This window comes from Schistocerca americana, chromosome 7, assembly GCF_021461395.2.
Source record: "Schistocerca americana isolate TAMUIC-IGC-003095 chromosome 7, iqSchAmer2.1, whole genome shotgun sequence".
NCBI lineage: Eukaryota > Metazoa > Arthropoda > Insecta > Orthoptera > Acrididae > Schistocerca > Schistocerca americana.
Genome location: NC_060125.1, coordinates 221,800,817 through 221,828,793, shown reverse-complemented (window position 1 = coordinate 221,828,793; position 27,977 = coordinate 221,800,817). Strand labels below are relative to the sequence as shown.

The following is a 27,977-nucleotide window of genomic DNA, read 5'->3' as shown; positions in this document are numbered from 1 at the left end:
TTCCGGGAAAATCATGAATACAGAAATACAAGTCGCTGAGGAATGAAATAAATAGGAAGTGCAGGAAAGAAAAGACGAAATAGCTGCAGGAAAAATGTGAAGACATCGAAAAAGATATGATTGTCGTAAGGACAGACTCAGCATACAGGAAAGTCAAAACAACCCTTGGTGACATTAAAAGCGACGGTGGTAACATTAAGAGTGCAACAGGAATTCCACTGTTAAATGCAGAGGAGAGAGCAGATAGGTGGAAAGAATACATTGAAAGCCTCTATGAGGGTGAACATTTGTCTAATGTGATAGAAGAAGAAACAGGAGTCGATTTAGAAGAGATAGGGGATCCAGTATTAGAATCGGAATTTAAAAGAGCTTTGGAGGACTTACGGTCAAATAAGGCAGAAGGGATAGATAACATTCCATCAAAATTTCTAAAATCATTGGGGGAAGTGGCAACAAAATGACTATTCACGTTGGTATGTAAAATATATGAGTCTGGCGATATACCATCTGACTTTCGGAAAAGCATCATCCACACAATTCCGAAGACGGCAAGAGCTGGCAAGTGCGAGAATTATCGCACAATCAGCTTAACAGCTCATGCATCGAAGCTGCTTACAAGAATAATATACAGAAGAGTGGAAAAGAAAACTGAGAATGCGCTAGGTGAAGATCAGTTTGGCCTTAGGAAAAGTAAAGGGACGAGAGAGGCAATTCTGACGTTACCGCTAATAATGGAAGCAAGGCTAAAGAAAAATCAAGACACTTTCATAGGATTTGTCGACCTCAAAAAGCGTTCGACAATATAAAATGGTGCAAGCTGTTCGAGATTCTGAAAAAAGTAGGGGTAAGCTATAGGGAGAGACGGGTCATATACAATATGTACAACAACCAAGAGGGAATAATAAGAGTGGACGATCAAGAACGAAGTGCTCGTATTAAGAAGGGTGTAAGAAAAGGCTGTAGCCTTTCGCCCCTACTCTTCAATCTGTACATCGAGGAAGCAATGATGGAAATAAAAGAAAGGTTCAGGAGTGGAATTAAAATACAAGGTGAAAGGATATCAATGATACGATTCGCTGATGACATTGCTATCCTGAGTGAAAGTGAAGAAGAATTAAATGATCTGCTGAACGGAATGAACAGTCTAATGAGTGCACAGTATGGTTTCAGAGTAAATCGGAGGAAGACGAAGGTAATGAGAAGTAGTAGAAATGAGAACAACGAGAAACTTAACATCAGGATTGATGGTCACGAAGTCAATGAAGTTAAGGAATTCTGCTACCTAGGCAGTAAAATAACCAATGACGGACGGAGCAAGGAGGACATCAAAAGCAGACTCGCTATGGCAAAAAAGGCATTTCTGGCCAAGAGAAGTCTACAAATATCAAATACCGGCCTTAATTTGAGGAAGAAATTTCTGAGGATGTACGTCTGGAGTACAGCATTGTATGGTAGTGAAACATGGACTGTGGGAAAACCGGAACAGAAGAGAATCGAAGCATTTGAGATGTGGTGCTATAGACGAATGTTGAAAATTAAGTGGACTGATAAGGTAAGGAATGAGGAGGTTCTGCGCAGAATCGAAAAAGGAAAGGAATATGTGGAAAACACTGATAAGGAGAAGGGACTGGATGATAGGACATCTGCTAAGACATGAGGGAATGCCTTCCATGGTACTAGAGGGAGCTGTAGAGGGCAAAAACTGTAGAGGAAGACAGAGATTGGAATACGTCAAGCAAATAATTGAGGACGTAGGTTGCAAGTGCTACTCTGAGATGAAGAGGTTAGCACAGGAAAGGAATTCGTGGCGGGCCGCATCAAACCAGTCAGTAGACTGATGACAAAAAAGAAATCTACCTCCTTAGAAAAATTCAGGTGCGCCTCGTTATTACTTCAGTACCCTCTTGTTTCCACATTGATTCTCCCGAACTGTCCTTTTAAACTTCAGTCTGCTGTTCATCAGTATTAAATTGTAGCCAGAGTCTGTATCAGTTGCTGGGTACAGCTCTGAATCCAATACCTGATTTAGAAATCTTTGTCTGGCCATGATGTAATAGAGCTGGACCCTTCCCTTGTCACCGTGCATGTTCGAACAATATCTTCTCCATTTGTGATTTTTCAACTGTGTGTTAGCTTCTACTCGCTGAAATGTGTTTCAGAACGCGGACTTTCTTCTTTCACTCGTAGTACGAAGTCCATATTCTCCTATAAATTCTTCTTCTATTCGCTCCCCTACTATTGCGTATCTGATCCCCTTCTTTAGAGGCTTATAATCTCCAATCGTGTACTGGACTGCCCATTCCATATACTCATATACCTTCTCTGTCTCTTCACCTTTCGTTTGCGACGTCGGCATCTTAGTGAATTATTGTTGTTGGCATTAGTTTGATGTCGTGTTTGATTACAGCAACCTTACTTGGGTAAGAGACGAAATACTTCAATTGATCGACAAAAGATGGAAGTACCAAAAGTTCAGGGAAAGACAGCAATATAAATCCGTTAGGAATTAAATAAAAAGCAAATAAAAGGCAGCAAATGTGAAATGGCTGTATGAAGGATGTGAAGAAATTGAAAAAAAATTATCGTCGTGTGAACAGCATATACAAAAGTGAAAACAACTTTAGATTAAAGTAAAAGCAAGGGCTGTAACATTAAGAGTGCAATGGGAATACCACTGTTTGCAGAGGAGAGAGCGGATAGGCGGAAAGGGTGCCGTAAAAGTCTCTGTGAAGAGGAAGACTTATCTGATGACGTTGTTATCGACGGGGATGACATAGAGGACCTAGTATTAGATTAAGAATTTAAAAGAGCTCTGGAAGATTTAAGTACAATAAGGCACAAGAGATAGATAACATTCCTTCGGAAATTCTAAAATTATTGGGTGATGTGGCAGCCAAATGATTACTCAAGTTGGTGTGTAGAATCTACGAGACTGGCGAAAAATATTATCCACACAATTCCGAAGATAGAAAGAGTAGATCTGGCGACGTACCATCAGACCTTAGGAAAAATATTATCCACACAATTCCGAAGATAGAAAGAGTAGATTACTGCGGAAACTATCGCACAATCTGGTTAACAGCTCATGCTTCAAAACTGCTGAGAAGAATGGTATATAGCCGGCCGCTGTGGTCATGCGGTTCTAGGTTCTTCAGTCCTGAACCGCGCTGCTGCTAAGGTCGCAGGTTCGAATCTTGCCTTGGGCATAAATGTGTGTGATGTCCTTGCGTTAGTTATGTTTAAGTAGTTCTAAGTCGAGGGGACTGATGACCTCAGATGTTAAGTCCCATAGTGCTCAGAGCCATTTGAACCATTTTTCGAAGAGTGGTATACAGAAAAACGAGAAAGAAAACAGACTATTTGTTAGACGACGATCAGTTTGGCTTTAGGAAAGATGAAAACACCGGAGGGGCAGTTTTGACGTTGCGGTTGATAATGGAAGCAAGGCTGAAGGAAACCTCAAGACTCTTTCATAAGATTAGACCACCTAGAAATATTGTACGACAGTGTAAAATGATGCAAGTTGTTTAAAATTCTGAGAAAAATATGCGTGGGCTGTAGGGATATGAGAGTAATATACAATACGTACAAGAACGAAGGCGTAGCAATAAGACTAGAAGAACAAGAACAGAGAGCTCGGATGAAAAATGTTGTCAGTCAGGAGTGTACTCCTTCACCCCTACTGTTCCGTCTATACATCGAAGAAGCTATGACGAAAATAAAAGAAAGTTTCAAGAGTGGAATTAAAATTCAAAGTGAAAGGATACAAATTATAAGACTCGTTGAGCACAATGCTGTCCTAAATGAAAGTGAAGAAGAATTACAGGATGTGGTGAATGGAATGAACAGTCTAATGAACACAGAATGTGCATTGAGAATAAATCGAAAAAAGACGAAATTAATGAGAAGTAAAAAATTGAGAACAACGAGAAACTTACAATGAAAATTACGGATCAGGAAGAACACGAAGTTAAGGAATTCTGCTACACTGTAAGTATAATTACACATGACGGACGAGGCAAGGAGGACATAAGAAACATACTAGTACAGACAAAGATGGCATTTGTGGCCAAGAGAAGTCTACTAGTATCAAACATTGGCCTTAATTTCAGCGAGAGTTTCGTAAGAATGTACGTTTGAAGCACAGTACTGTATGTTAGTGTATCATGGACAGTGGGAAAACCGGAACAGAAGAGAAGCGAAGCTTTGGAATGTGGTGCTACAGAATAATGTTGAAAATCAGGTGGAAGGATAAAATAAGGAATAAGTAGGTTCTGCTCAGAATCGGCGAAAGAATTAAGTCCAGACTTCTGACATTCCACATCCCGAGGCCTAGAGCGTTATCCTTTAATTAGTTATTTAATTTTTTGCTAGTTCTCACCTCTCACTTGTTAGTCCCCTCCCCGCGATCCGAATCGTTGACTAATCCGGATTCTTTGGCCAATGGAGAGATCAGTGTGTCAATTGTTCAGTTACAGGGCACATGTACTGTGGTTATACATTATGTCTCTTAAAGGCAGTAGTTTCCATTGTCTTCTGCATTGTCATGCCCCAAATCACTGTTGATTCTTCCGTCTTTTAGAGGCAGTTTCCCACCCCAAGAGCAAGAGAGCCCCAAATACTGTCCACTCCTCTACCCTCTTAGACAAGGTCATTGGTTGAGGGACGATGAATCCTTATACTGAAAGTCTTCGTCCTTTTATACAAAACTTTTGCATTGGCTCAGATCGAACTTGAGATATGATGTCATAGGTTACTTCTAAAAGACGCTACCAGTTCAGTTACAGATTACTGAAATGAATTCACCTGTTTTGACGTTCTCCTGAAAAATGATCAGGGTAGTAAGTAGTATAAGTTTTTCATGTTTGACTTGTTCTACACCCACGAGAATCATCCCGTTTTTAGGTCTATGGAACGAAAACAAACTAGTCTAACCACTCGACCAAACTGTTCAGTAAACAGAGAAATATCCTCATTGGCTGTCAATTTTAATCCCTTCGACTACGCTAATGATCCGCCTCTCAGTGATGTGGTACTGTCAGGAAGGGAGGCTAATAGGGCACAGGTACGTGGAAACTACTGCAATTGCAGTCGTTGGGAGCTAACAGTAGTTTAATCTGAGATATTCCAACGGTGAGAGAACGTTGAGTAACAGCGAAAATATCCACAGCGCCATCGCTGCCAGCGATCACTGCGCGTATATTCGTTGTTCCGCTCCGCCGCCCAGCCTGGCGTTAAGTGTGGAACCAGTACGTGGAGATGATATCGCAACAGCATTCCACAACTTTCCGGTCTCTGCTGGACACGCTCCTGATGGCGCGATAAGCATCTGAAGCGGGCGCTAAGTGTAGTGGGACAGCATATGTCTCTACCATAGGCTGTCACTTTACTCGACAAAGGTCGGAAAGTGCGAGCAAGTGCACAACTAGAAAAACTGGCAAACAGGACCAGATGACCTACTTGTGGCAAAGCAAGACGAGTGCCAAGTGTTGGTTACCTGTAGAGCCTGCTGTTGTCTGTAACTGAAACTCTGCAGGGAAACCTCTGAGTCGTGTAACATTGGAGGGGTAATGGAAAGGCTGACAACTAGTGTGAATACATGGATACCCAATCAGAAAACTGTAGCTGCCGACATCTTTTTGAAAGTTTTGTTTATACTTGTTTTTTGAGACAGGAAAAGAATATGAGGAAAATGAGATACCTGCTATGAAATCTTCATGGGTTATCAGCCGTGTGGCGTCGTCTTCAAATCGCAATGTTTCAATAGATTACGTATCCATACGACTCCACAAGGCTGATAACCAGTGAAGATTTCATAGCTGAAATACGCCGAGAAAGCCTGCAATCGCAAATGACATACCTGTTATCGTTATTTCCAATTTCTCTCTCTTCAGTTTCTCGTTTGCCGCCCTGTGCGACTAGTCTGGATTAGCGATTCTCGAAATATTAGCATTAGTCTCCAGGTTCCTTACAGCAAATTGATCTATTCCATGTCCACTAGCTCAAGGAATTGCCTACAGATGACAAGCCATGCGGTTCGACTATACTTAATGCTGTCAAGATGCAGGAGCTGCTCCAGTATTTACACTGCATTGGTGAAGTAGAAGAACCTCTTGGAATATGTATTCACTTTCATCATTTGATGTATAATACGTCAAAGAACAGGCATTACTTACTTAATGTGCGTATTTCGTCATCTGCAATACACATGATGGATGAATGTTTTCCCTATTTGTAATTTTTCCTCAACCGTTTTAGTGATGTATAGAAAGGTCGATGAAATCTTCTCGGGCTTCCAATCGGGTAGCTGCGTCGACAATCCGCGACGTTTCGATGAGTGTCATTCTCATCCTCTTCTGGCGAAGATGGAAACGTCGCGGATTTTCGACGCAGCTACCCGTATGGAAGCCCGAGAAGATTTCATCAGCAGTGTACACCGGGAAAGCCTATATTCACATACTGAAAGGCTGTCTACAACGTGTACAGATGCAAAAATGCTGTAATATTAGTCGACAGAAATGAAAGGGAAGCAATAGCAGAGAAGGGAGTGAGAGAAGTTTGCAGGATCTCCCGTATGTTATTCAATCCACAGTGTCCCTCATAAGGGTCATCAGGTACACTTTCTCTGATGTTTCGCCAGACAATGCCAATTTCCTTTCTGCAATGTGTAGCTGGAGTCAACCAAAACATTTACTCCTAATCGCGTTTTCTGTGTTTGAACAAAAGAATTCAGTTTTCTCAAATGAAATTTGTAAACGTACTTTTTCTGCACATTCTATGAGTGTTTCCACCGGTTTGACTGCAGCCTGCTCACCCGCTGTTAGTACCACAAGGTCGTCCGCAAATGCAAGATATGGTATGCAGAGATTATTTTTGGCAACACCCAGTCGGATTGCCTTCCAAACCTCACATTTCTTGAGTTCTTTCTCCCATTCTTCCATAACTTTGTCTAGAATTACGTTGAATAGAATAGGAGAGAGTCCATCACCTGTTTAAATGACGAAGGGTTCTGAGATCTCCCCCACAAATTTTACTTTAGATTTCGTGCCAATTAGTGTTTGTTTTATGATTTCTCATGTTCTGGGATATAATACCTCTCTTCTAAAATTTGTAACAGTTAGAGCCTGTCTATTGAATCGTATGCTTTTTTTGAAATCTACAAATGAACGTACTACAGGTTTTTGACTGAGAGCCAGCATTTTAAGCATGGTTTCGAGGTTGAGCATTTGCTCCGGACATGATCTGTTCCGTCTGGATCCTGCCTGATATTGTATTACTTTGGGTATAATTTCTGCTGTGTTCTATTCAAGAAACAAGCTGACAGAATGTTGGAGGTGACAGGTAATACAAAGTTCCCCCTATAGTTGTTTTCATCTGATTTATTTCATTTTTACGTGGTGGATGGGTCAGAGCAACCTTTCAGTCATCCGGGATTTTTTTAGTTTGCCAGATTTTTCGCATCACTTGAGTAATTTCTTTGAGTTAATTTGGGCCTAAATTTTTCAAAAGTTCTGCTACAATTTCGGCCTCCCCTGGTGCTTTATTGCTTTTAAGTTTCTTGATGTGTGCATAAATTTCTTCTTGTGTTGGTATTGACGAGCCCTGTGGTGAGATTTCTGGCTGCACTTTCGGGAACCTCTCTTTGTGTTCTGGACAATTTAAAAGCTGTGAAAAATATGTGGCTAGTACTTGGCAATTTTCTTTATTTGTCAGGGCTAATTTACAATCTTGTTTTCGATAGCAAAGGTTTTGTGGTGAGTACCCTTTGATCTGGTTTGCAAAGCTGTTATAGAAGTCTTTTAAGTTTTCTTCGATTGACTGCTGTTGCTCACTCACATTTTCGTTTAATTTGTCTTAAAATCTTAAAAATCTCTTTGCGCATTTCGAAAAATTTCTTCTGTGTTTCTTCTGATTTGTTGCAGCTGTACATTTGAAATGCCTTTGTTCTCTTTTCTAGTGCGTTCTCGCAATCTTGATTGTACCTAGGGTATTTTGGATTTCTGTGCAGAGGGATCAGACCATTTGCTGTTTTGATGATTTTGCTTTGAAATTCCTCCCAATCTTCTCCGCGTTGTTCTTCCCATTTTTCAGTGATTTTGGAGTCTTTGATTGTGCGTAGATCAAATTTTGGGATCAGAGGTGCTTTTCTTTTGAATTTCCTATGGGGTATGAATTTAATTTTTGTTCTGGTTAAATGATGATCCGGACCGATATTTGCACCTCTGCGTACATGCACATTGTGAATTTCTTCTTGGTAGCCACATGACATTGCAACATGATCAATTTGGAATTCTCCCAAATCATGGATGGGTGATTGCCACGTTTATTGTTTTTTGGAATGTTTACGAAGTGAGGATGACATTTTTAGGTTGTTTTGTTGGCATATTTCAATGAGTCGAGTGTCATTTCTATTGGTAAATCTATGTGCTCGATAGTTTTCTACTGTCTTCTTGTATCTGTGTTCTTTGCCAATTTGTGCAGTGTAGTCACAAAGCAGAATTTTCACATTATCTTTTGGAATTTTGACTATATTCCCAGAATCTTTCAGTTTTTTCAGGCTATTTTTTATTATTACCATTTTTTGTGCATATACATTAATAAAGGTGTAGTTCTTTTGTGTGTTTGATTCTTAGGGTCAATAGTCAATTGTTGATGAGTTTCACATCTGTTACTGAGTCCAGCACCTTTCTATCTACAATAAAGGCCATTCCAAATAGTGCTGCTCCTTTGCCAATTTTTTTCTTTGGTCCACTTTTGAAGATTCTGTAATTATTGTAGTCTACCGTTTCTGAATATGTATAGCGTGTTTCTTGCAAGGTGAGAATCTGAATTTTCTGCTTCATGAGTTCTGTTGTGATCTTGTGTAATTTTCCTGCTTGGATAAGTGTCTGATTATTATTATTATTATTATTATTATTATTATTTCTCTTCTCAGACGTTATGTCTGGTTAAAAATGGAAAGTGACGCGGACGTTGATCAAGCGTGACTTCCTTTTAACTGTACGGTACATGTTACATTGCATTTAGGAACTTTCGGGTAATTGAACATGTATCAATAATTACAGATTTCTGTAGCTGTATATATAAGTTTGGATGTAGCTGTATTGAGTTGATGTACTGGTGGATATTGTGTGGTATGACTCCTTTAGTTGATAGTATAATTGGTATAATGTCAACTTTATCCTGATGCCACATATCCTTGACTTCCTCAGCCAGTTGGATGTATTTTTCAATTTTTTCTCCTGTTTTCTTCTGTATATTTGTTGTACTGGGTATGGATATTTCGATTAGGTGTGTTAATTTCTTCTTTTTATTATTATTATTATTATTATCATTATTATTATTATTATTATTTCTTCCCCATTTTATTTGATATTTGGGCTGTAGGTATCTTGAAACGCATAATGTAAAAGTCTTACAATTTTTTAATCTTTGTTCGATGTCTACGTTCATTACTGGAAACAACAGCAATAAAGAGCCGAAAATCGGTTGTTTCAGAAACCGGTTATTTTAAGCGGTTCCAACAGTCACGTTGAACTGGAGACGAAAAAAAGTCAGTTTAACCTAAAACCCGATGTTTCAACGTTAATCGCCATCCGTACCTGACAGTAACATTTGATAGTCTGACGTCAATAGTCAGATGAAAGTCATAGAGTGCGCGATTAAATGGGTAAGATGTTTCGCTGACATAGTTCAGCTGGCTAACGGATACTGAAGGTATTCAAAACTTAATACCATAAATTGTCAGAATTTTGACCTCACTTAAAGTCAACAATAATACAGAAATGATTGCAAACAAAAGTGGTCTTTTTGTCTGATTGGCGTCCACGTTTCACGTCCGTACAGTACATACACTTCCAGAAAACACTTACGTTTAAATTTACGTTAAATGTTAACGAAGCTCTCATTTTTAGAATCGCTTTTCTTGCTGTTGAGAGTCTGCATTTTATGTAACTACATTGGCCATTGAAATTTCTTTTTTTTTTTCTCTCTCTCTCATTCCTTCAGTATGACGTGATTTAATTCGGCTGTTGTTCTAAATATAGTGCTGTTGATGTTATGATCTCTTTTCATGACACTATTCATTGCTTTCAATTGGTCTTTGGCACGATTACAATGTCATCAACAAAGCAAAAGTTTCTTCTTATTGAATTCACTGAAGCGTGAAAGAAACTGGTATAGACATGCGTATTCAAATAAAGAGATACGTAAACAGGCAGAATACAGTGCTACGGTCGTCCACACCTATATAATACAGCAAGTGTCTGGTGCAGTTGTTAGATCGGTTACCGCTGCAACAATAGCAGGTTATCAAGATTTAAGTGAGTTTGAACGTGACGTTATAGTCGGCGCACAAGCGATGGGACACAGCATCTCCGAGATAGCGATGAAGTGGGTATTTTACCGTATGACCATTTCACGAGTGTACCGTGAATATCAAGAATGAGGTAAAAAAATAAATCTTCGACATCACTGCTGCCGGAAAACGGGACCAACAAAGACTGAAGAGAATCGTTCAACGTCACAAAAGTGCAACGCTTCAGCAAATTTCTACTGGTTTCAAAGGTGGACCATAACAAGTGTCATGGGCTTTCGGAGCCGAAGGCTCACTCGCGTACCCTTGATAACTTTACGCCTCGCCTGGACCCGCTAACACCGACATTAGGCTGCTGATGAATGAAAACGTGTTATCTGATCGGACGAGTCTCGTTTCAAATTGTATCGATCGGATGCACGTGTACGGATAGGGAGACAACCTCATGAATCCATGCACCATGCGTGTCAGCAGGGGACTGTTCAAGCTGGGGGTGGCTCTGTAATGGTGTGGGGCGTGTAGAGTTGCACTGATATGGGGCCGCTGATACGTCAACATACGAGTCGGACAGGTGACACGTACGTAAGCATCCTGTCTGATCACCTGCAGCCATTCAGGTCCATTGCATATTCCGGCGGACTTTGGCAATTCCAGCAGGACAATGGGACATCTCACACGTCCATAATTGTTACAGTGGCTCTAGGAACGCTCTTATGTGTTTAAACACTTCAGCTGGCCACCAGAGTCCCCAGACATGAACATTAAAGAGCATATCTGGGATGCCTTGCAACATGCTGTTCAGAAGAAATCTCCACCCCCGTGTACTCTTGGGGATTCATGGTGTCAGTTCCCTCCAGCACTACTTCAGACATTAGTCGAGTCCATGCCACGTAGTGTTGAGGCACTTCTGCGTGCTCGTGGGGGCCTACACGATATTAGGCAGCCGTACCAGTTTCTTTGGCTCTTCAGTGTATAACCCTTTTCCAAATTTCTCTTTGATTTCCTTCAATGCACGCTCTATGAAAGCCAAATCAATAAACAGCACTTCCTCAGTTACCTGGTTCTCTCTTCGCCTCTTGTAGAACAGCGCATAATAAACGAAAAACAGAAAATGTATCACTCCTTTCTCCGCTGTTACCCCTCTAACACGCTCACGGCTATTTGGATTGATGCCATTACGATTTTGCGACAACTAGACAGAAGAGACGCTTCAGCGATTGTCACAGATTGTATCGTGTAAATAAATGGAGCCAGTAAGAAGCTTTTGTGCACTAATGATTTGAATCCACCACCATTTCTTCTGACAACGATAAATGAAATACTGCAGTGGTACGGTATGAGCTCTCAAAGCAGCAGAATAACGTGGAAGTATACGGGGTGCGGCGCTTAAAACCATACAAATAAAACTTTAAAAAAAGAAAAAACAAATTTATTACAACAAAATAAAACTTAAAATGACAATCCTTTTATATATAAGTAGTGGTATCTTTCAAGAGTAACATTACTCGACGTAATCCCCTTCAGCCGCAATGACTCCAGTCATATCCTGAAGCGACTGCAAGCACTCTTTAAAACAGCGCTGTCCATATCGCGAATGCTGCTTCGATAGTGGTGGGGTAGAGATTCGACATTAAGGTACCTCATCTTATTGGTAACTCTTTCGACTACGTTCCAAATATACGAATAGTAATCGAGGGGTTTCAAATCCAGGTTATTCGGGACCAGGACTCCTTTGACCAGGACATGTTAACATTCAGAATGAGATTTCCACTCTGCAGCGGAGTGTGCGCTGATATGAAACTTCCTGACAGATTAAAACTGTGTGCCGGACCGAGACTCGAACTCGGGACCAGAAGAACTTCTGTGAAGCTTGGAAGGTAGGAGACGAGGTACTGACAGAACTGAAGCTGTGAGGACGAGTCGTGAGTCGTGCTTGGGTAGCTCAGTTGGTGGAGCACTTGCCCGTGAGAGGCAAAGGTCCCGAGTTCGAGTCTCGGTCTGGCACACAGTTCTAAACTGTCAGTAAGTTTCATGTTAACGTTATCCGAGGGCTACTTTTGGACTAAACGGCTCGTGTGAGCCAGGGCACCGTCCTTTTGAAAGACATATTGTCTCCCCGAGGTCACAGTTACCATACATGGTTGCACGACATTTCTCAAAACTTGCAGATAAACTTATTTTGTGACGGTTTGTCTCTTTTTCAAAGAAATGTAGCGGTATTATATCACCCTCACTGGACGCAACACCTAGGATATGAACCCCAGAATTCTCCGAAGCATCATACTTGGCCACAATATCGTAAATAGTTGATCTCGGGTACTCGAAGAATCGAACTGTTGAAGTGGGCGAACACCCAGCGCGAAGACTTTCGATAATCGCGGCTCCTCGGTTGTACTCCGCACTTGTTCGTAACATCTCGTCCATTTTCCAGTTCTGACTGTTTACTAAATGCTTATGGCTTTCAAGAACGCCAACCACGATATTTGACGGAACTACGATATGGTGGGAAATTCAAATCGAAAATTGTTCGGACTTAAGCGCCACAGCCTGCACAGTTGTGAGGTGTATGTTACGGTTGACGTCAAACTGTCAGATTTTGCGAACACGGTACGCGCGGAAACAAAGTTCACGCTTCACATTTGCCGTTAGATGCAACGACCGTTAGCGGCGTAAATGAATCACACAGAACAAGGCGCAGTTATAACTTGTGCCGCAGTGTTAAGCGCTCGGTGTTTGCACGCCATCAATTACGTTGGCAGAGAGCGTAATACTGTACGCATTCGTCAGCGACGCCATTAATGGAGAAACATTTGCGCTAACCGCGCAGTTGTCATCACAATCCGGCAGCAAATCTATTTTCCGTTATTACGCTCCACCCCAGGCAGGCAGCCCCACCCAGAACTGCGTCTCTCGTGACTCCGCCAGTATCCGTTTCTCCTGGCCAAAGGAGCGACATTTTCCCGCTCCACTGTAATGCAGGGAATGGGCAGTCGTAGCTACACAGGCTGTTGGGCAGAATTAAAACCAGCTAGTAGTAAACAGAGAGGGTGTATACTTACAGCACAACCAAGTTTGGCAGTCGTGGGAAATCTCCCGCAGAAATGGATGTCACGAGGTTGTTGGCCAGGTTCCTGTAAACAGCAGAACAGTGTTTTGTAAGTCCTGTGTGCTAAAAAAACTGAAATTCACTGCGTACACACGTGTGCACAGCAAGCGGACGACCTAAAAGCTAAACTTCTACAAAAGACTATTGAAAAGGTGTGTGAATTTTGCAATTTTGAAAGTGCAGTAGATTAAGAAGATAGGGGCTAGAAAGACATAGCAGTAATTACTGCGCAAGACCCAAGAACCTCCCTAAAAAGAAACAGCCGCTAACATACGAAAGCAGACTTTGAAACCGGAAAAAAGAGTAAAAAAAAGCAGTACTTGGAATACATCTCTGTAGCGAGAGGAAACGTGGACGATGTGGAAGATAGAAATGAAGTTATCAGACGTCTCTCAAACGTGGTGTTAGAGGATACTGCTGAAAATTAAACCAATTCTAGAGCAAGGAATAACGATCTAACAATTTGAGAAGATGCCTAACAAAGAACGCAATGAACGGAAGAGAGAGATTTGTTGGGAACATATGTGGAAATGAGTTGCTACTGAAAAATATACTAGATAAAGTGGTCGAAGACAACAGTCGTATCTATAGGCCTTTACGTGAACCTTAAAGGTAGATCGCGGTAATGTGGAATGGCAAATGAGAGGATTTGAAAGATGCGTTAAAACAGTCTTTGGGTTGTGACTAACTATTTTTAAATATGAGTGCACAGTCTGTAAGAATTGTCGAAAGGACGTTATATTTCGCTTCTGGCCGTAGAATCTTCTACTGCCATCAGCACAATATAAAGTCCTTTTTGCCGGTACTGCAATACTCATAAAAACTTATTCAGCTACAAAATGGTTCAAATGGCTCTGAGCACTATGAGACTTAACATCTTAGGTCATCAGTCCCCTAGAACTTAGAACTACTTAAACCTAACTAACCTAAGGACATCACACACATCCATGTCCGAGGCAGGATTCGAACCTGCGACCGTAGCAGTCCCGCGGTTCCGGACTGCAGCGCCTAGAACCGCACGACCACCACGGCCGGCAGCTACAAAACTTCTAATTTTAAAGTTGCTTGTAAATATTAACAATTTATTATTAAATGGCTCTGTAATAAAGAAGAATGTCGACAAGAACCCGCACTTTCCGGATATGAAAGCTACGGATCAATAGCAACGCAGCTAGCATGCAACACATTGAATTTTATGAAGCAGAAAATGAAGGGCAAATAGCAATTTAACCTCTTATACACATTCGAAATTGGACATTACCCCTGTTGGGCTACTTCAGAAGAGCGTAAACGTCAAAATACAATCCGAAACCAATCACATGCGACTAGTTCAATGAATTCTGTAACTTTTGGTAGGAAACAATGTAACACAGGAGCATCTTTCCGATTAGGCAGAGAAATTTCGTAACGATTACAGTCCCGCCTCTGTTGTTACCAGTTACCAGTTTTCTGCTGCAAATAATAAATGTTTTGTGTAGTCCAGATTACGTATTAACGCTTGCATTGGCGTAAAACAAGGCTGCTTACAAAATCGGCACCCAAAACTATTAGCTGTTTTCTACAATTTCTCTCTCTCTCTTAACATTGAAAATATGGCTTTCCAGTTGTGGAAATCAATGACTTCAATACCAGATTTACAGATGACATATGAACCAGAATCAGTGTACAGAATAAAGTCTTCTGAAGTTTAAAGTGTAATAAGTACGAGAACAAATTTTTTGTCGTATTCAGTACCTAAAAATTAAAAAATAATGCAAAATGGCTCAAATTAGAGTAACAATAAGTGAATAATCAAAATTATCCTAGTAAGCAATCTTAAGGAAGGTAAAGCGGAAGGCATCAGAAGCAAATCATGACCAATTAATAATGTTTACACTTTCAGATTTAAGGCTGATGGACACAGAATTGATAAAATGGTATCTGAAACACTGTGTCTGGCGCAGAGTCATGTACGCAGGTAAGCTGTAAGGTTAGCAGAAGGAAGCTAGACCAATTCAAAATAAACTTAAAAATTAAATGAGAAGTAAAATGCAGAATGAAAAGGGACTATTAAGGAGAGATGAATAAGAAAATTAGTGTTTTACGTTTTGTCGACGAATAGGCAGTTATAGATGCAGTCAAGCTGAGGATGAAGAGATAAGAGAGAAAAGGGAAGAAAAATGGTCATACTATTTTTGAAAGAATTCGCCTTAAGCGATTTACAATCCATGACAAGCATAAATCCAGATGGCCGGATGGAGATTTGAAGCATCGTTCGACCGGAAACCAAATGAGTGTCTTAATCAGTGCTCCAGCACGTTCGGTTGCATTGTGAAAAACAGAAGAAAATATTTACGGAAAGAAACAGCGGCAGGCGTCAATTATACACCGTCATTCTGGTCAGTCTGCCAATTGAGCGAGCAGCAAAAGGAAGTATAAGAACAGTCTACATATCAATACACACAAACAGTCATGTCGTTAATCGTTCCCCTAAATCTCCTGAGGCAAATCCTTGGATGGTTTCTTCCGAAAAAAGTCGGTTTTCTTTCCCCATCCTCCTGCACACCGTGCTCCATCTCCAATGACCTCATCGTTCTAATGACCTCATCGTTCTAATGACCTCATCGTTCTAATGACCTCATCATTCTAATGACCTCATCATTCTAATGACCTCATCATTCTAATGACCTCATCGTTCTAATGACCTCATCGTTCTAATGACCTCATCGTTCTAATGACCTCATCGTTCCTCCATTCGAAGCGATCGTTTCATGTCTAAGTTGACCAGTGCATATGAGTCTTTCCTCACACGATACATCATCACATCCTCAAATTCTACTGAGCATACAGTTCATTGTCAAGAACCTTCATCATCTCTCTGTACTTGAATGCTGGGTTTCTATCCAAGACAATAAGGTTCTTCCATATAGGATAACTCCTGTTGCGAAAGTAGCTGTACATTACAGGGTTATCCATAAGTGTGAACAACCCTTTTAAAGCGAAAACAGTTGGATAAACAAAAACTGAAAGTCATCTAGAACGAGATAGGTGCAGGGGGGGGAAAGCGTGAAGTATTATCAAAATGGCGGCCATTTTGGAAGCCATTTTGTATTCAATTCGTAATTTTCAAATTCAAAGGGAATCGTGCGACGTTGCGAACATCTAGAGACTTACACGAGAAAACTAATTCTGGCTTTCATTTGAGCACACATTTAGTGATTCCCGAGTTATAACTTTCCTCATTAGAGCTAACGTGAAAGATGATGACGAACACAAATCGAATGCATTAAGACCGTCCATATATCAAGAAAGTGGTGCACTCATGTTACTGCAGAATATTTCAACAATGTCACCCAGATAGACATCCCATTATCTACAGAGCTGTGGTAAAATCTCTCGTAAAATTCCGTGAGACTGGTTCTGTCACAGACTAACCGAAAGCTGAACGATCGGAAATAGTTACAGAAGAAAGAATATCTACCGCTGTTCTAGCATAGTTCAGTGAAAGTACAGAGCGCAGTGCTTGTATATCAACAATGAGAATCTCGATACGTGTGTTGGTTAACATCCAAGCAATGGGGGAACCTGATTACAACCACCCTGCAACGTGCTGGACATGTAGAGGACATCCCTTTTCATGTGTTATCACAAGCATTTGCTGTGTTCTGAATAACATGCGACATAACGCGAGAATGAATAAATCTATCCTCAAATGAAAGACAGAGTTCTCGGGTAATTTTCTGTTCGTTGTGCCAAATGAACTCCTTTGCTTTTAAAGCTACAAGCTTTACCCAAGCTTTCTCCTAAATGGCCGCCATGTTGGGAACAAAGCTCCACATGTATTCTTCCTCGCCCATCTCATAATACCTTAAATATTCGTTTATCCATGTCTTTTTGTTTTAGAGGCTTCGTTCCAGACCAATGGAGCACCACGCAGATCGGTATTCGGAGCATTACACGCAGCTGCAGCTTGTATGAAATGCATGTCTTTGTTATACAGAATATTGCTCCATCTTCGACAACCAGTGATGAAATTTAAACAGTAATAAACCACAGTCTGGAAAAATCGCGGACGACTGTGTATTGTTTTTAAGGTTATTCCACCGACATCCATGTAGCACGTAAGTAATTCATGTAAAAGACAACCAGTTAGCAGAAGTATGCTTCACATGTGTTGTCCATTGAAGACCTCGTAAAAGAGTGAAATATTCCTTTACAGCTATTGTTTCAAAATACGCAGGTATGCAAAACTAAGGTTGAAGTAGTTTTCCCATGATGTGTCATTGACAAGTAACATAGCTCGATGAAACTTGGACCGTACATACAAAGAACTGCTACACTATAAGAATGAAGGTGGTTGTTGTTGTTGTTGTTGTTGTTGTTGTCGTTGTCGTTGTGGTTGTTGTTGATGTGGTTGTTGTCTTCAGTCCGAAGATTATTTTGATACAGCACTCCATACTACTCTATCGTGTGAGAGCCTTTTCATCTCCAAATAACTACTACAACTTACAGCGTTCTGAATCTGTTTACTGTATTTATCTCTTGGTCTCCCTCTACGATTTTTACTCCCCGCACACACACACACACACACACACACACACACACACACACACACACACACACACACACACACACTTCCCTTAAATACTAAATTTGTGATCCCTCGATGTTTCAGAATGTATCCTATCAACCGATCCCTTCTTTTGGTGAAGTTGTGCCACAAACCTCTAGTTTCCCCAGTTCTGTTCAGTACTTCCTCACTAGTTACGTGGTCGACCCACCGAATCTTTAGCATTCTTCTGTAGCCCCACATTTCGGAAGCACCTACTCACTGGCCGGCCTCTGTGGCCGAGCGGTTCTAGGCGCTTCAGTCCCGAACCGCGCTGCTGCTACGGTGGCAGGTTCGAATCCTGCCTCGGGCATGGCTGTGTGTGATGTCCTTAGGTTAGTTAGCTCTAAGTATTTCTAAGTCTAGGGGACTGATGACCTCGGATGTTAAGTCCCATAGTGCTTAGAGCCACTTGAACTATCTATTCAGTGTTTGTCTAAACTGTTCAACGTCCATGTTTCACTTCCACATGTGGCTACAATCCAGACAAATACGTTCCTAAAAATCTTCCTAGGACTGAAATCTATATATGATGTTACAGACTTCTCTTCTTCAGAAATCCTTTTTCTTGCCATTCCAGTCTACATTTTATATCCTCTCTAATACGGCAATAATCAATTCTTTTGCTGCCCGAATAGTAAAACATTTCTCGTTTCTTAATCTGATCCCAGTAGCAACACCTGATTTGATGTGCCTACCTCCATTTCCTTGTTTTGCTTCTGTTGATATTCATCTCATATCCTCTTTTCAAAACACTGCCAATTCTGTTCAATTGCTCTTCCAGGTCCTTTGTTGTCTCTGCCAGAATAACAGTGTCACTGGGAAACCTCAGATTTTTTTATTTCTTCTCGCTGAATTTTAATTTGTACTCCAAATTATTCTTTGGTTTCCTTTACTGCTTGTTAAATATATAGATTGAATAACATTGAGGAATATAAGGTTGGAGATGGGCCAGAACACTGTCTCACCCCCTTCTCAACCATTGCTTCCATTTCATTCCTCCCTACTCTTACTACTGCCGTCTAGTTTCCGTTCAAGTTGTAAATAGCCTTTCGTTGCCTCAATTTTAGCCCTCAGAATTTCAAAGAGAGTATCCCAACCAGCATTTTCAAAAGTCTACAAATGCTATAGATGTAGGTTTGCTTTTCCGTAACTTATCCTCTAAAATAATTCGTAGTGTCAGTACAGCCTCGTGTGTTTCTTCAGAATCAAAACTGATCTTCCCCGAGGTATGCTTCTACCAGTTTTTCCATTCTTCTCTAAATAATTCGTGTTAGTATCTTGCAATCACGACTTATTAAACTGATAGTTCGGTAATTTTCATTCGTCAGCAACTGCTTTCTTTGTAATGGGAATTATGACACTCGTCTTGAAGTCTGAGGGTATATCCGCTTGTCTCATACATCTTACACACCATGTGGATGAGATGTGTTGAGGCTAGCTCTCCCAAGGCTATCCATAGTTTCGACGGAATGTCGCCTACTCCCGGGGCCTTCATTCGACTTAGATCCTTCAGAGCTTTGTCAAATTCTTCTCGCCATATCATATCTCCCATTTCATCTTCATCTACGTCCACTTTCCTTTCTATAATATTGATTTTAAGTACATATCCCTTGTACAGACCCTCTACATACTCCTACCTTTCCGCTTTTCCTTCTTTGATTAGGACTGGTTTACCATCTGAGATCATCATATTCGTACAGCTGCTTCTCTTTACCCCAAACGCTTTAACATTCCTGTAGGCAGTATCTGTTTCCCCTAGTGAAATATGCTTAGAAATCCTTACCTTTGTCCTTTAGCCATTCCTGCTTAGCAATTTTGCACTTCCCGTCAGTTTCATTTTTTAGACTTTGTACTCCCTTTCGTCTGCTTCATTTGCTGCATTTTGAAATTCTCCATTCATCAATTAAATTTAATATCCCTTGTGTTATCCGAGGACTCCTCTTAGGCCTTGTCTTTTAACCCGTTTGATTCTCTGCTGCCTTCACTATTTCGTCTCCTGAAGCAACCCATTCGTCTTCTGCTGTATTCCTTTCCCTGTTCTAGTCAACCGTTGCCGGATGTCCCTCTGAAGCTTTCAACAACCTCTGCTTCTTTCAATTTATCCGAGTCTCATCTCGTTACGTTCCTACCTTTATAGCCAATAAATTGTGATCAGAACCCACATCTGCCCGTGGAAGTGTCTTATAGTTTAATATCTCTTTCATAAATCTCTGTGTAACTATTATATAATCAATCAGAAACCTTTCGGTGTCCCCAGGTCTTTTCTTCGTATACAGCCTTCTTTTATGATTCTGAAACAAAGTGTTACTGATGACTGAATTATGTTCTGTGCAAAACTTTACCCGGCGGCTACCTCTTTCATTCTCTTCCCCCGGAAAATATTCCCCTAGTACATTTCCTTCTCTTCCTTTTACTACTATCGAATTCCAGTCCCCAATCACAGTCAAATTTTCCTCTTCCTTAACTTCCAGAATAATTCCTTTTATTTCATCATACATTTCTTCAATCTCTTCAACATCTACGGAGCTAGTTGCCATGTAAACTTGAACTACTGTGGTAGGTACGGGCTTCGTGTGTATCTTGGCTGCATTAATGCGTTCGCTGTGCAAGTCACAATACCTTACTCGCTTTCATATTTTCTTATTCATTATTAAACCCACTCCTCGTTACCCCTATCTGACTTTGTATTTATAACCTTGTATTCACTGACAGAAGTCCTTTCCGATCTGCGAACCAGCTTCACTAATCCCCACAATATCTAACTTTAACCTATCCATTTCTCTTTTAAATTGTATAATCTACGTGCCCAACTAACGGATTTAACATTCCACCCTCCGATCCGTAGAATGACAGTTTTTTTCCTCCTGATGAGGACATCCTCCTGAGTAGTCTCAGCCAGAAGATCCAAATGGGTCATTACTTTACCTCCAGAATACTTCACCCAAGAGGATGCAATCACCATTTAACCATACAGTAGAGGTGCATGTCCTCGGGAAAATTCACGGCTGTGGTATCCCCTTGCTTTCAGCCCGTCGCAGCATCAGCACAACAAGGTTGTTTTGGTCGATGTTAAAAGGCCAGATCAGTCAATCATCCAGACTGTTGCCCCTGCAACTACTGAAAAGGCTGCTGCCCCTCTTCAGGAACCACACGTATTTTGTGGCCTCACAACAGATACCACTCCGTTGTGGTTGTACGTCCTGTACGGCTATCTGTATCGCTGAGGCACGCAATCCACCCCACCGACGGCAAGGTTCACAGTTTACGGAGGGAAGTAATGTAGGGAACTGATAAACGTACGAAATGAGATCGACAGAAATGACATTTTTATTCAAATGTAATTATTACACTGAAGTCCCCGTGATTTATGATGGACATTACGAGAGGTGGGACATGGTTGTTAACAGAGTGTGTGATCACCACGGGCGGCAAAGCAAGCTCTGCAACGTGCTCCCGTGCTGGCTACAAGCTTGGTAAGGAGCTCTTGTGGTAGGCCGTGCCATTCGTCCACCAGCGCGGTTCACAGAAGCTGTATCATCGCTGGTGCCTGCGGACATGCTGTAACGTGTGTTCCTAATGCATCCCACACGTGTTGAATGGGATTTAAGTAGAAGAAGCGAGCATGCGGCTCCTTCCGCCGAATATCCACTCGTTCCAAGATCTCCTCTATCTGCGCCGGTCATTCTCTGTTATCCATAGAAATGAAGTCAAGGCCGAATTCACCCCTGAAAAAATGCACATGGAGAAGGAGTAAAGTATCACAGCAACGTTGATCGGTGAGTATACAGTGTTAAAGGATTTCCAGATCAGTAAGCCCAACCAACATTACGCTTCCTCACACCATCACATCTGGCCCACAAAAACGATTGTGTTCGACAATACTGGTCGCATCCTCATTTGCCGAGAGCTGGGAAAACATAACGTACCCAGGGAAACTTTCGAACAAAATCGCTTTGGTGGTCCAGGTGTTACGGTGTGCGGAGGCGCTAAGTTTTGTGGTTGTACTGACCTCCACACCTTCGAACACGGCACAATCTCTGGTCAACGTTATTGCGACACTGTAATGTTCCCCAATATGCATCTTTTGAGGGGTGCATTCGCCCTTGATTTCGCTTTTGTGGATGACAATGAGCGACCGCATCGACCGCACAGATGCATGAGCACTTGGAACGAGAGGATGTTAGGCGAAAGGTCAGACCTGACCGATTCTGCGACATAAATCGCATCGAGTATCGAGACTTTTGCAGTCTGTCCACATGCATGGGATTGTTATGCAGAGCATGCATTGCCGTCCATTTTGATCACACACCCTGTTAAGAACCATGTCCTGCCTATTGTAATGGCACAGAGATCGTTATAAATCGCGGTGACTTCGTCGTAAGCACTCTGTTTTAGTACAGTGCGCCTGCTTAGCTGAGTGGTAACATGCTTGCCTACCATGCAGTGGGCCAGCATTCGATTCCCGACCAGGTTGAAGCTTTTTCTCCGTTCGTGGACTGGGTGTTGTGTTCTCCTCATCATCATTTCATCCTCATCACCGGCATGCGAGTCGCCCAATGTGGCGTCGACTGTAATAAGACTCACCTCCCGGCCGGCAATGCCATATTTCTTTCTTTTTAATATAAAAGTCATTTCCGTTGTTCTCATTGTATATTTCTTTCAGTTACCCTCTGTGCCATTCTGGAGCAATTATTTCTAGGTATGGTCCAAGTTTCTTCGACATACGTTACTTAGCAATGACACATCATGTGAAAGTTTCTTTCGTTCGTGAGTTTTGCACACTAGTGTAGTCTCATCTGTACTGTATTGACTTTTAACTTTCGTGACACTATAGGATGGGGCTGGGCAGATGTGATACTACGGGTACAGGCTCCTGCGGAAGCTCCCAATACCTGCCCGCGGTTCGGCCCCATTCTATTTCAGGCACGAGTTACCTCTGCGGCCACCACTCTCCTAGCAGCGCCTATTTCAAGCCGAGATGTGCATGGCAACTCGACCTGTTGACCTTGCGTCATTACGACTGACAATGTTGGTGGTAATATGACAGATCTACTGAAAAGGAAATGAACGAGGAATAGTTAAGATCTTCAAACGAAAATCTAAGGAATCTTTAGCTTTAATCCGTAGGGGTAAAAAGATTCCTTCCTAATTGAAATCCAAAGCGCCTTTCAGTGTCTTTTCACATTTTTTCATTCTACAGAAAATTTGGAGATGTTCTACAGTACTTTTTCACTTGATTTATTTCCTGGAATTGTTTAAAGTAACTGCCTGAGCTCTAATCTGTTCAGAGCGACTTACTTCTACGGAAGTGTTTTTACAATTATCAGAATTAACAAAATGAAAACTCACTGATGCTCTTCTGCGTAAAGTAACCCGTTTAATAAACAGTAATTTCTCTCCAAACATCGAGATGTTAACAAACAGACACTTGAAAAAATGTTGTATGCTGAGATAAATTTCTCTTTCTATTTCTTTAGTAGTTGGCCCACTCCCAGACTCTTCAGTGTAAAATTAAAATAAACATATACAGGGTATTCGGAAATTCCCGTTACAGACTTGTTCAAATGGTTCAAATGGCTCTGACCACTATGGGACTTAACGTCTGAGGTCATCAGTCCCCTAGACGTAGATCTACTTAAACCTAACTAACCTAAGGACATCACACACATCCATACCCGAGGTAGGATTCGAACCCGCGACCGTAGCAGCAGCGCGGTTCCGGAGTGAAGCGCGTAGAACTGCTCTGCCACAACGGCCGGCTTACAGACTTGTAGGACTTGTACAGGACAGTGAGTACGTAACGTTTTGAATAGGAGCCTATGATCGGAAACGTACCTATTTGAAAACATGTTTGCTACATAGATATGCATGCCACAGGACAGCCATAGTGGGGGGTGGCTACGTCGGATCGGCTGATGTCATTTGATGTCTATCCTCTCTGGCTGGTTCCAAGTCACTCACGTGTCCGTGCGTGTTAGAGCAACACGGTTGAGTACGCGTTTGAAGAATACACCGGCATGGTCCTTCTCAATGGAGAAGTTCACGGTAGTGGAAGAGACGCTCGTCGCCTTTGCCAAGATCGTTCTCCACAGCGTATTACTCCACCGTATACCCTTATTGGCAACGGCTTCGAAAAAGAGTAACTTCACTGTCAGTACTCGAAGGACACTTTCTGGCAGGTTAAAACTGTGTGCCGTACCGAGACTCGAACTCGGGACCTTTGCCTTTCGCGAGCAAGTGCTCTACCAACTGAGCTACCCAATCACGACTCACGACCTGTCCTCACAGCTTTAATTTCGCCAGTACATCGTCTCCTATCTTCCAAACTTCACAGAAGCTCTCCTGCACACCTGGCAGAACTAGCGATTCTCGCTACGGCACACAGTTTTAATCTGCCAGGAAGTTTCATATCAGCGCACACTCCGCTGCAGAGTGAAAATCTCATTCTAGTACTCCAAGGACACGCCGCATACCCCAACTGCAACAGACCGTACTGCAACAAGTTGAAAATAACCCGTCAACGAGTACACGAGCAATTTCATTGGCTATTAATGAGTGAAACTGTAAAAAAAAATTATGTAATGGGTCAAGCCTAATCAGCTGCTTGTAAAAGTGGTAGCGTTAAAAACGTGTTTTCAAGTGGTTGTAGCACGGAAACGGTACGTTTCCAGACATGGGGCCGGCCGTTGTGACCGAGCGGTTCTAGGCGCTTCAGTGCGGAACCGCGCTGCTGCTGCGGTCGCAGGTTCGAATCCTGCCTCGGGAATGGATGTGTGCGATGTCCTTAGGTTAGTTAGGTTTAAGTAGTTCTAAGTCTAGGGGACTGATAACCTCAGATGTTAAGTCCCTCACTGTTTAGAGCCATTTGAACCATTTTTGGACATGGGTTCCAGTTAAAAATGTTATCTAATCAGTCCGCTATAGAACTTCTAGCAGTTTGCAACAGGAATTTCAGAACACGCGGTAGGCCTAAGTAGAGATGTTTAATAAACAGCATGTATTGTTTCCTTGTTACTAAATGTTCGCCGGCCGCGGTGGCCGAGCGGTTCTAGACGCTTCAGTCCGGAACCGCGGGACTGCTACGGACGCAGGTTCGAATCCTGCCTCGGGCATGGATGTGTGTGATGTCCTTAGGTTGGTTAGGTTTAAGTAGTTCTAAGTTCTAGGGGACTGATGACCGCAGATGTTAAGTCCCATAGTGCTCAGAGCCATACTAAATGTTCATGTTCCTTTTGTGAGCGTGAAGTTAAAAATGTCCAATGCAGTTTAGAAATTGATTGGGCTTCAATTACGGGCCGAAATAGGTACATCAAGACAACTGCGGAAGCTTTCGCTGTAGGCAAGATGCGTACTCTCATGGCGAAAGACTTGCCCGCGGCGCCCGGCAAATCGCCAGGCGCCGGTAAACTGTAGAGCGAGCAGGCGACTCCCCCACTCTCGCTACCCACCGAAGTCTCAAGGAGCAGCTGTAGTCTGTTTTCGATTATACAGTATTATATTAGAACTGACATGTGATTACATTTTCACGTACGTTGGGTGCATAGATCCTGAGAAATCAGTACCCAGAACAACCACCTCTGCCCGTAATAACGGCCTTGATACGCCTGGGCATTGAGTCAAACAGAGCTTGGATGGCGTGTACAGGTACAGCTGCCCATGCAGCTTCAACACGATACCACAGTTCATCAAGAATAGTGACTGGCGTATTGTGACGAACCAGTTGCTCGGCCACCATTGACCAGACGTTTTCAATTGGTGAGAGATCTGGAGAATGTGTTGGCCAGGGCAGCAGTCCAACATTTTCTGTATCCAGAAAGGCCCGTACAGGACCTGCAACATTCGGTCGTGCGTTATCCTGCTGAAATGTAGGGTTTCGCAAGGATCGAATGAAGGGTAGAGCCACCGGTCGTAACACATCTGAAATGTAACGTCCACTGTTCAAAGTGCCGTCAATGCGAACAAGAGGTGACCCAGACGTGTAACCAATGGCACCCCATACCATCACACCGGGTGATACGCCAGTATGGCGATGACGAATACACGCGTCCAATGTGCGTTCACCACGATGTCTCCAAACACGGATGTGACCATCGTGATGCAGTAAACAGACCCGGATTCATGCAAACGTCGTCCAACTGTTCGTGCAGATAGTTGTTGTCTTGCAAACGTTCCCATCTGTTGACTCAGGGATCGAAACGTGGCTGCACGATCCGTTACAGCAATGCGGATAATATGCCTGTCATCTCGACTGCTGGTGATACGATGCCGTTGGGATCCAGCACGGCGTTCCGTATTACCTCCCTGGACCCACCGATTCCATATTCTGCTAACAGTCATTGGATCTCGACCGACGCGAGCAGCAATGTCGCGATACGATAAACCGCAATCACGATAGGCTACAATCCGGTCTGTATCAAAGTCGGAAACGTGATACGCATTTCTCCTCCTTACACGAGGCATCACAACAACGTTTCACCAGGCAACGCCGGTCAACTGCTGTTTGTGTATGAGAAAACGGTTGGAAACTTTCTTCATCTCAGCATTTTGTCGGTGTCGCCACCGGCGCCAACCTTGTGAGAATGCTCTGAAAAGCTAATCATTTGCATATCACAGCATCTCCTTCCTGTCGGTTAAATTTCGCGTCTGTAGCACGTCATCTTCGTGGTGTAGTAATTTTAATGGCCAGTAGTGTAGAATGAAATGAAATGATCGATCGTACGGCATTTTTGGGCGGGACACCTCGTCTGGGGTAGTTATGACGCCTACTGTTAGTTTTTCAGTGTGACACAACGTCGGCGACTTGCATATCGCGCGACCACTACGCTTGCAGTTTCGAATCCTACCTCGGGCACGGACGTGTGTGATGTCTTTAGATTGGTAAGGTTAAAGTAGTTCTAAGTTATAGCGGACTGATGACCTCAGCAGGTAAGTCCCATAGTGCTCAGAGCCATTTGAACCATTTGTACTTGCGTAGCGACCGAGGAGGGGGATGAAATGATGAGGGCAACACGAACACCTAGTCCTCGTGCGGAGAAAATTCCCGACCCGGCTGGGAATCGAATCGTGACTTGGGCCACAGTAACTATATGCAGCAATGTCAACCACTATCTATGACACAGTACAGTTCACGGAAAAGCTGTAGCGACCAGCTGGTACTCACAGGGCCTCCAGGCGGACGAGTGGGCGCAGAGCCGCCGAGGGCAGGCTGGAGAGCCGGTTGTCGTCCAGGCGGAGGTTCTTCAGCTGGCGCAGGCCCCACAGCGCCTCTCCAGGCAGCTGCCACAGCGAGTTCTGGTCCAGCTGCCTGCCAACACCACGAGCAGCACGTCTCAGCCACATGAGTTTCAGTCCATGTAAAGTTAGAAGTAGACAGGGTGAGGGAGTGGGAGAGGGGGGAAGGGGAAGGCTAAGGAGTGAGGGGAAGCGGGGTTGGCTGGATGAGTCGCTCCAAATACCCAGTAAACTGAACTCCTGGCATCGGCACGGTGGCAGAACCGTCGCTATTAGACCTGAGACCTCAACTTTTTGTTTATACACGTCACAGAATGAAGGGTCATTTACAAAAGTAGAAAGAGGCCGTAGAGTACGGCTCACGTTGGCTTCTCCCGACGCCTCACTGGAAAGATCCTATAAGCGCAATCTTATGTAAACAATAACGTTCTTAGTGTAATTCAGTGAGACATTTATGTTCGGTGTTTGTTGACAGCAGCAGCTAAAAGCACAGTTTAACCTGCCAGCGCACACTCCGCTGCAGAGTGAAAATCTTATTCTGGAAACATCCCCCAGGCTGTGGCTAAGCCATGTCTCCGCATATCCTTTCTTCCAGGAGTGCAAGTTCTGCAAGGTAAGCAGGAGAGCTTCTGTGAAGTTTGGAAGGTAGGAGACGAGGTACTGATAGAAGTAAAGCTGTGAGGACGTGGCGTGCGTCGTGCTTGGGTAGCTCAGTTGGTAGAGCACTTGCCCGC

The 27,977-nt window shown here is 42.6% G+C and overlaps 1 protein-coding gene across 1 annotated transcript in view; it reads right to left on the bottom strand.

Annotated features, from left to right (window-relative positions):
* The window catches only part of LOC124622850 (lutropin-choriogonadotropic hormone receptor-like), a 410,889-nt gene that overhangs the window by 237,724 nt on the left and 145,188 nt on the right, over positions 1–27,977 (bottom strand). Inside the window, exons 3-4 of the mRNA XM_047148642.1 lie at positions 27,173–27,316; positions 13,375–13,446 (exon numbers count right to left, since the gene is read on the bottom strand). Of these exons, the coding sequence (XP_047004598.1) occupies positions 13,375–13,446; positions 27,173–27,316 (216 nt within the window). The remainder of the gene's footprint in view (positions 1–13,374; positions 13,447–27,172; positions 27,317–27,977) is intronic.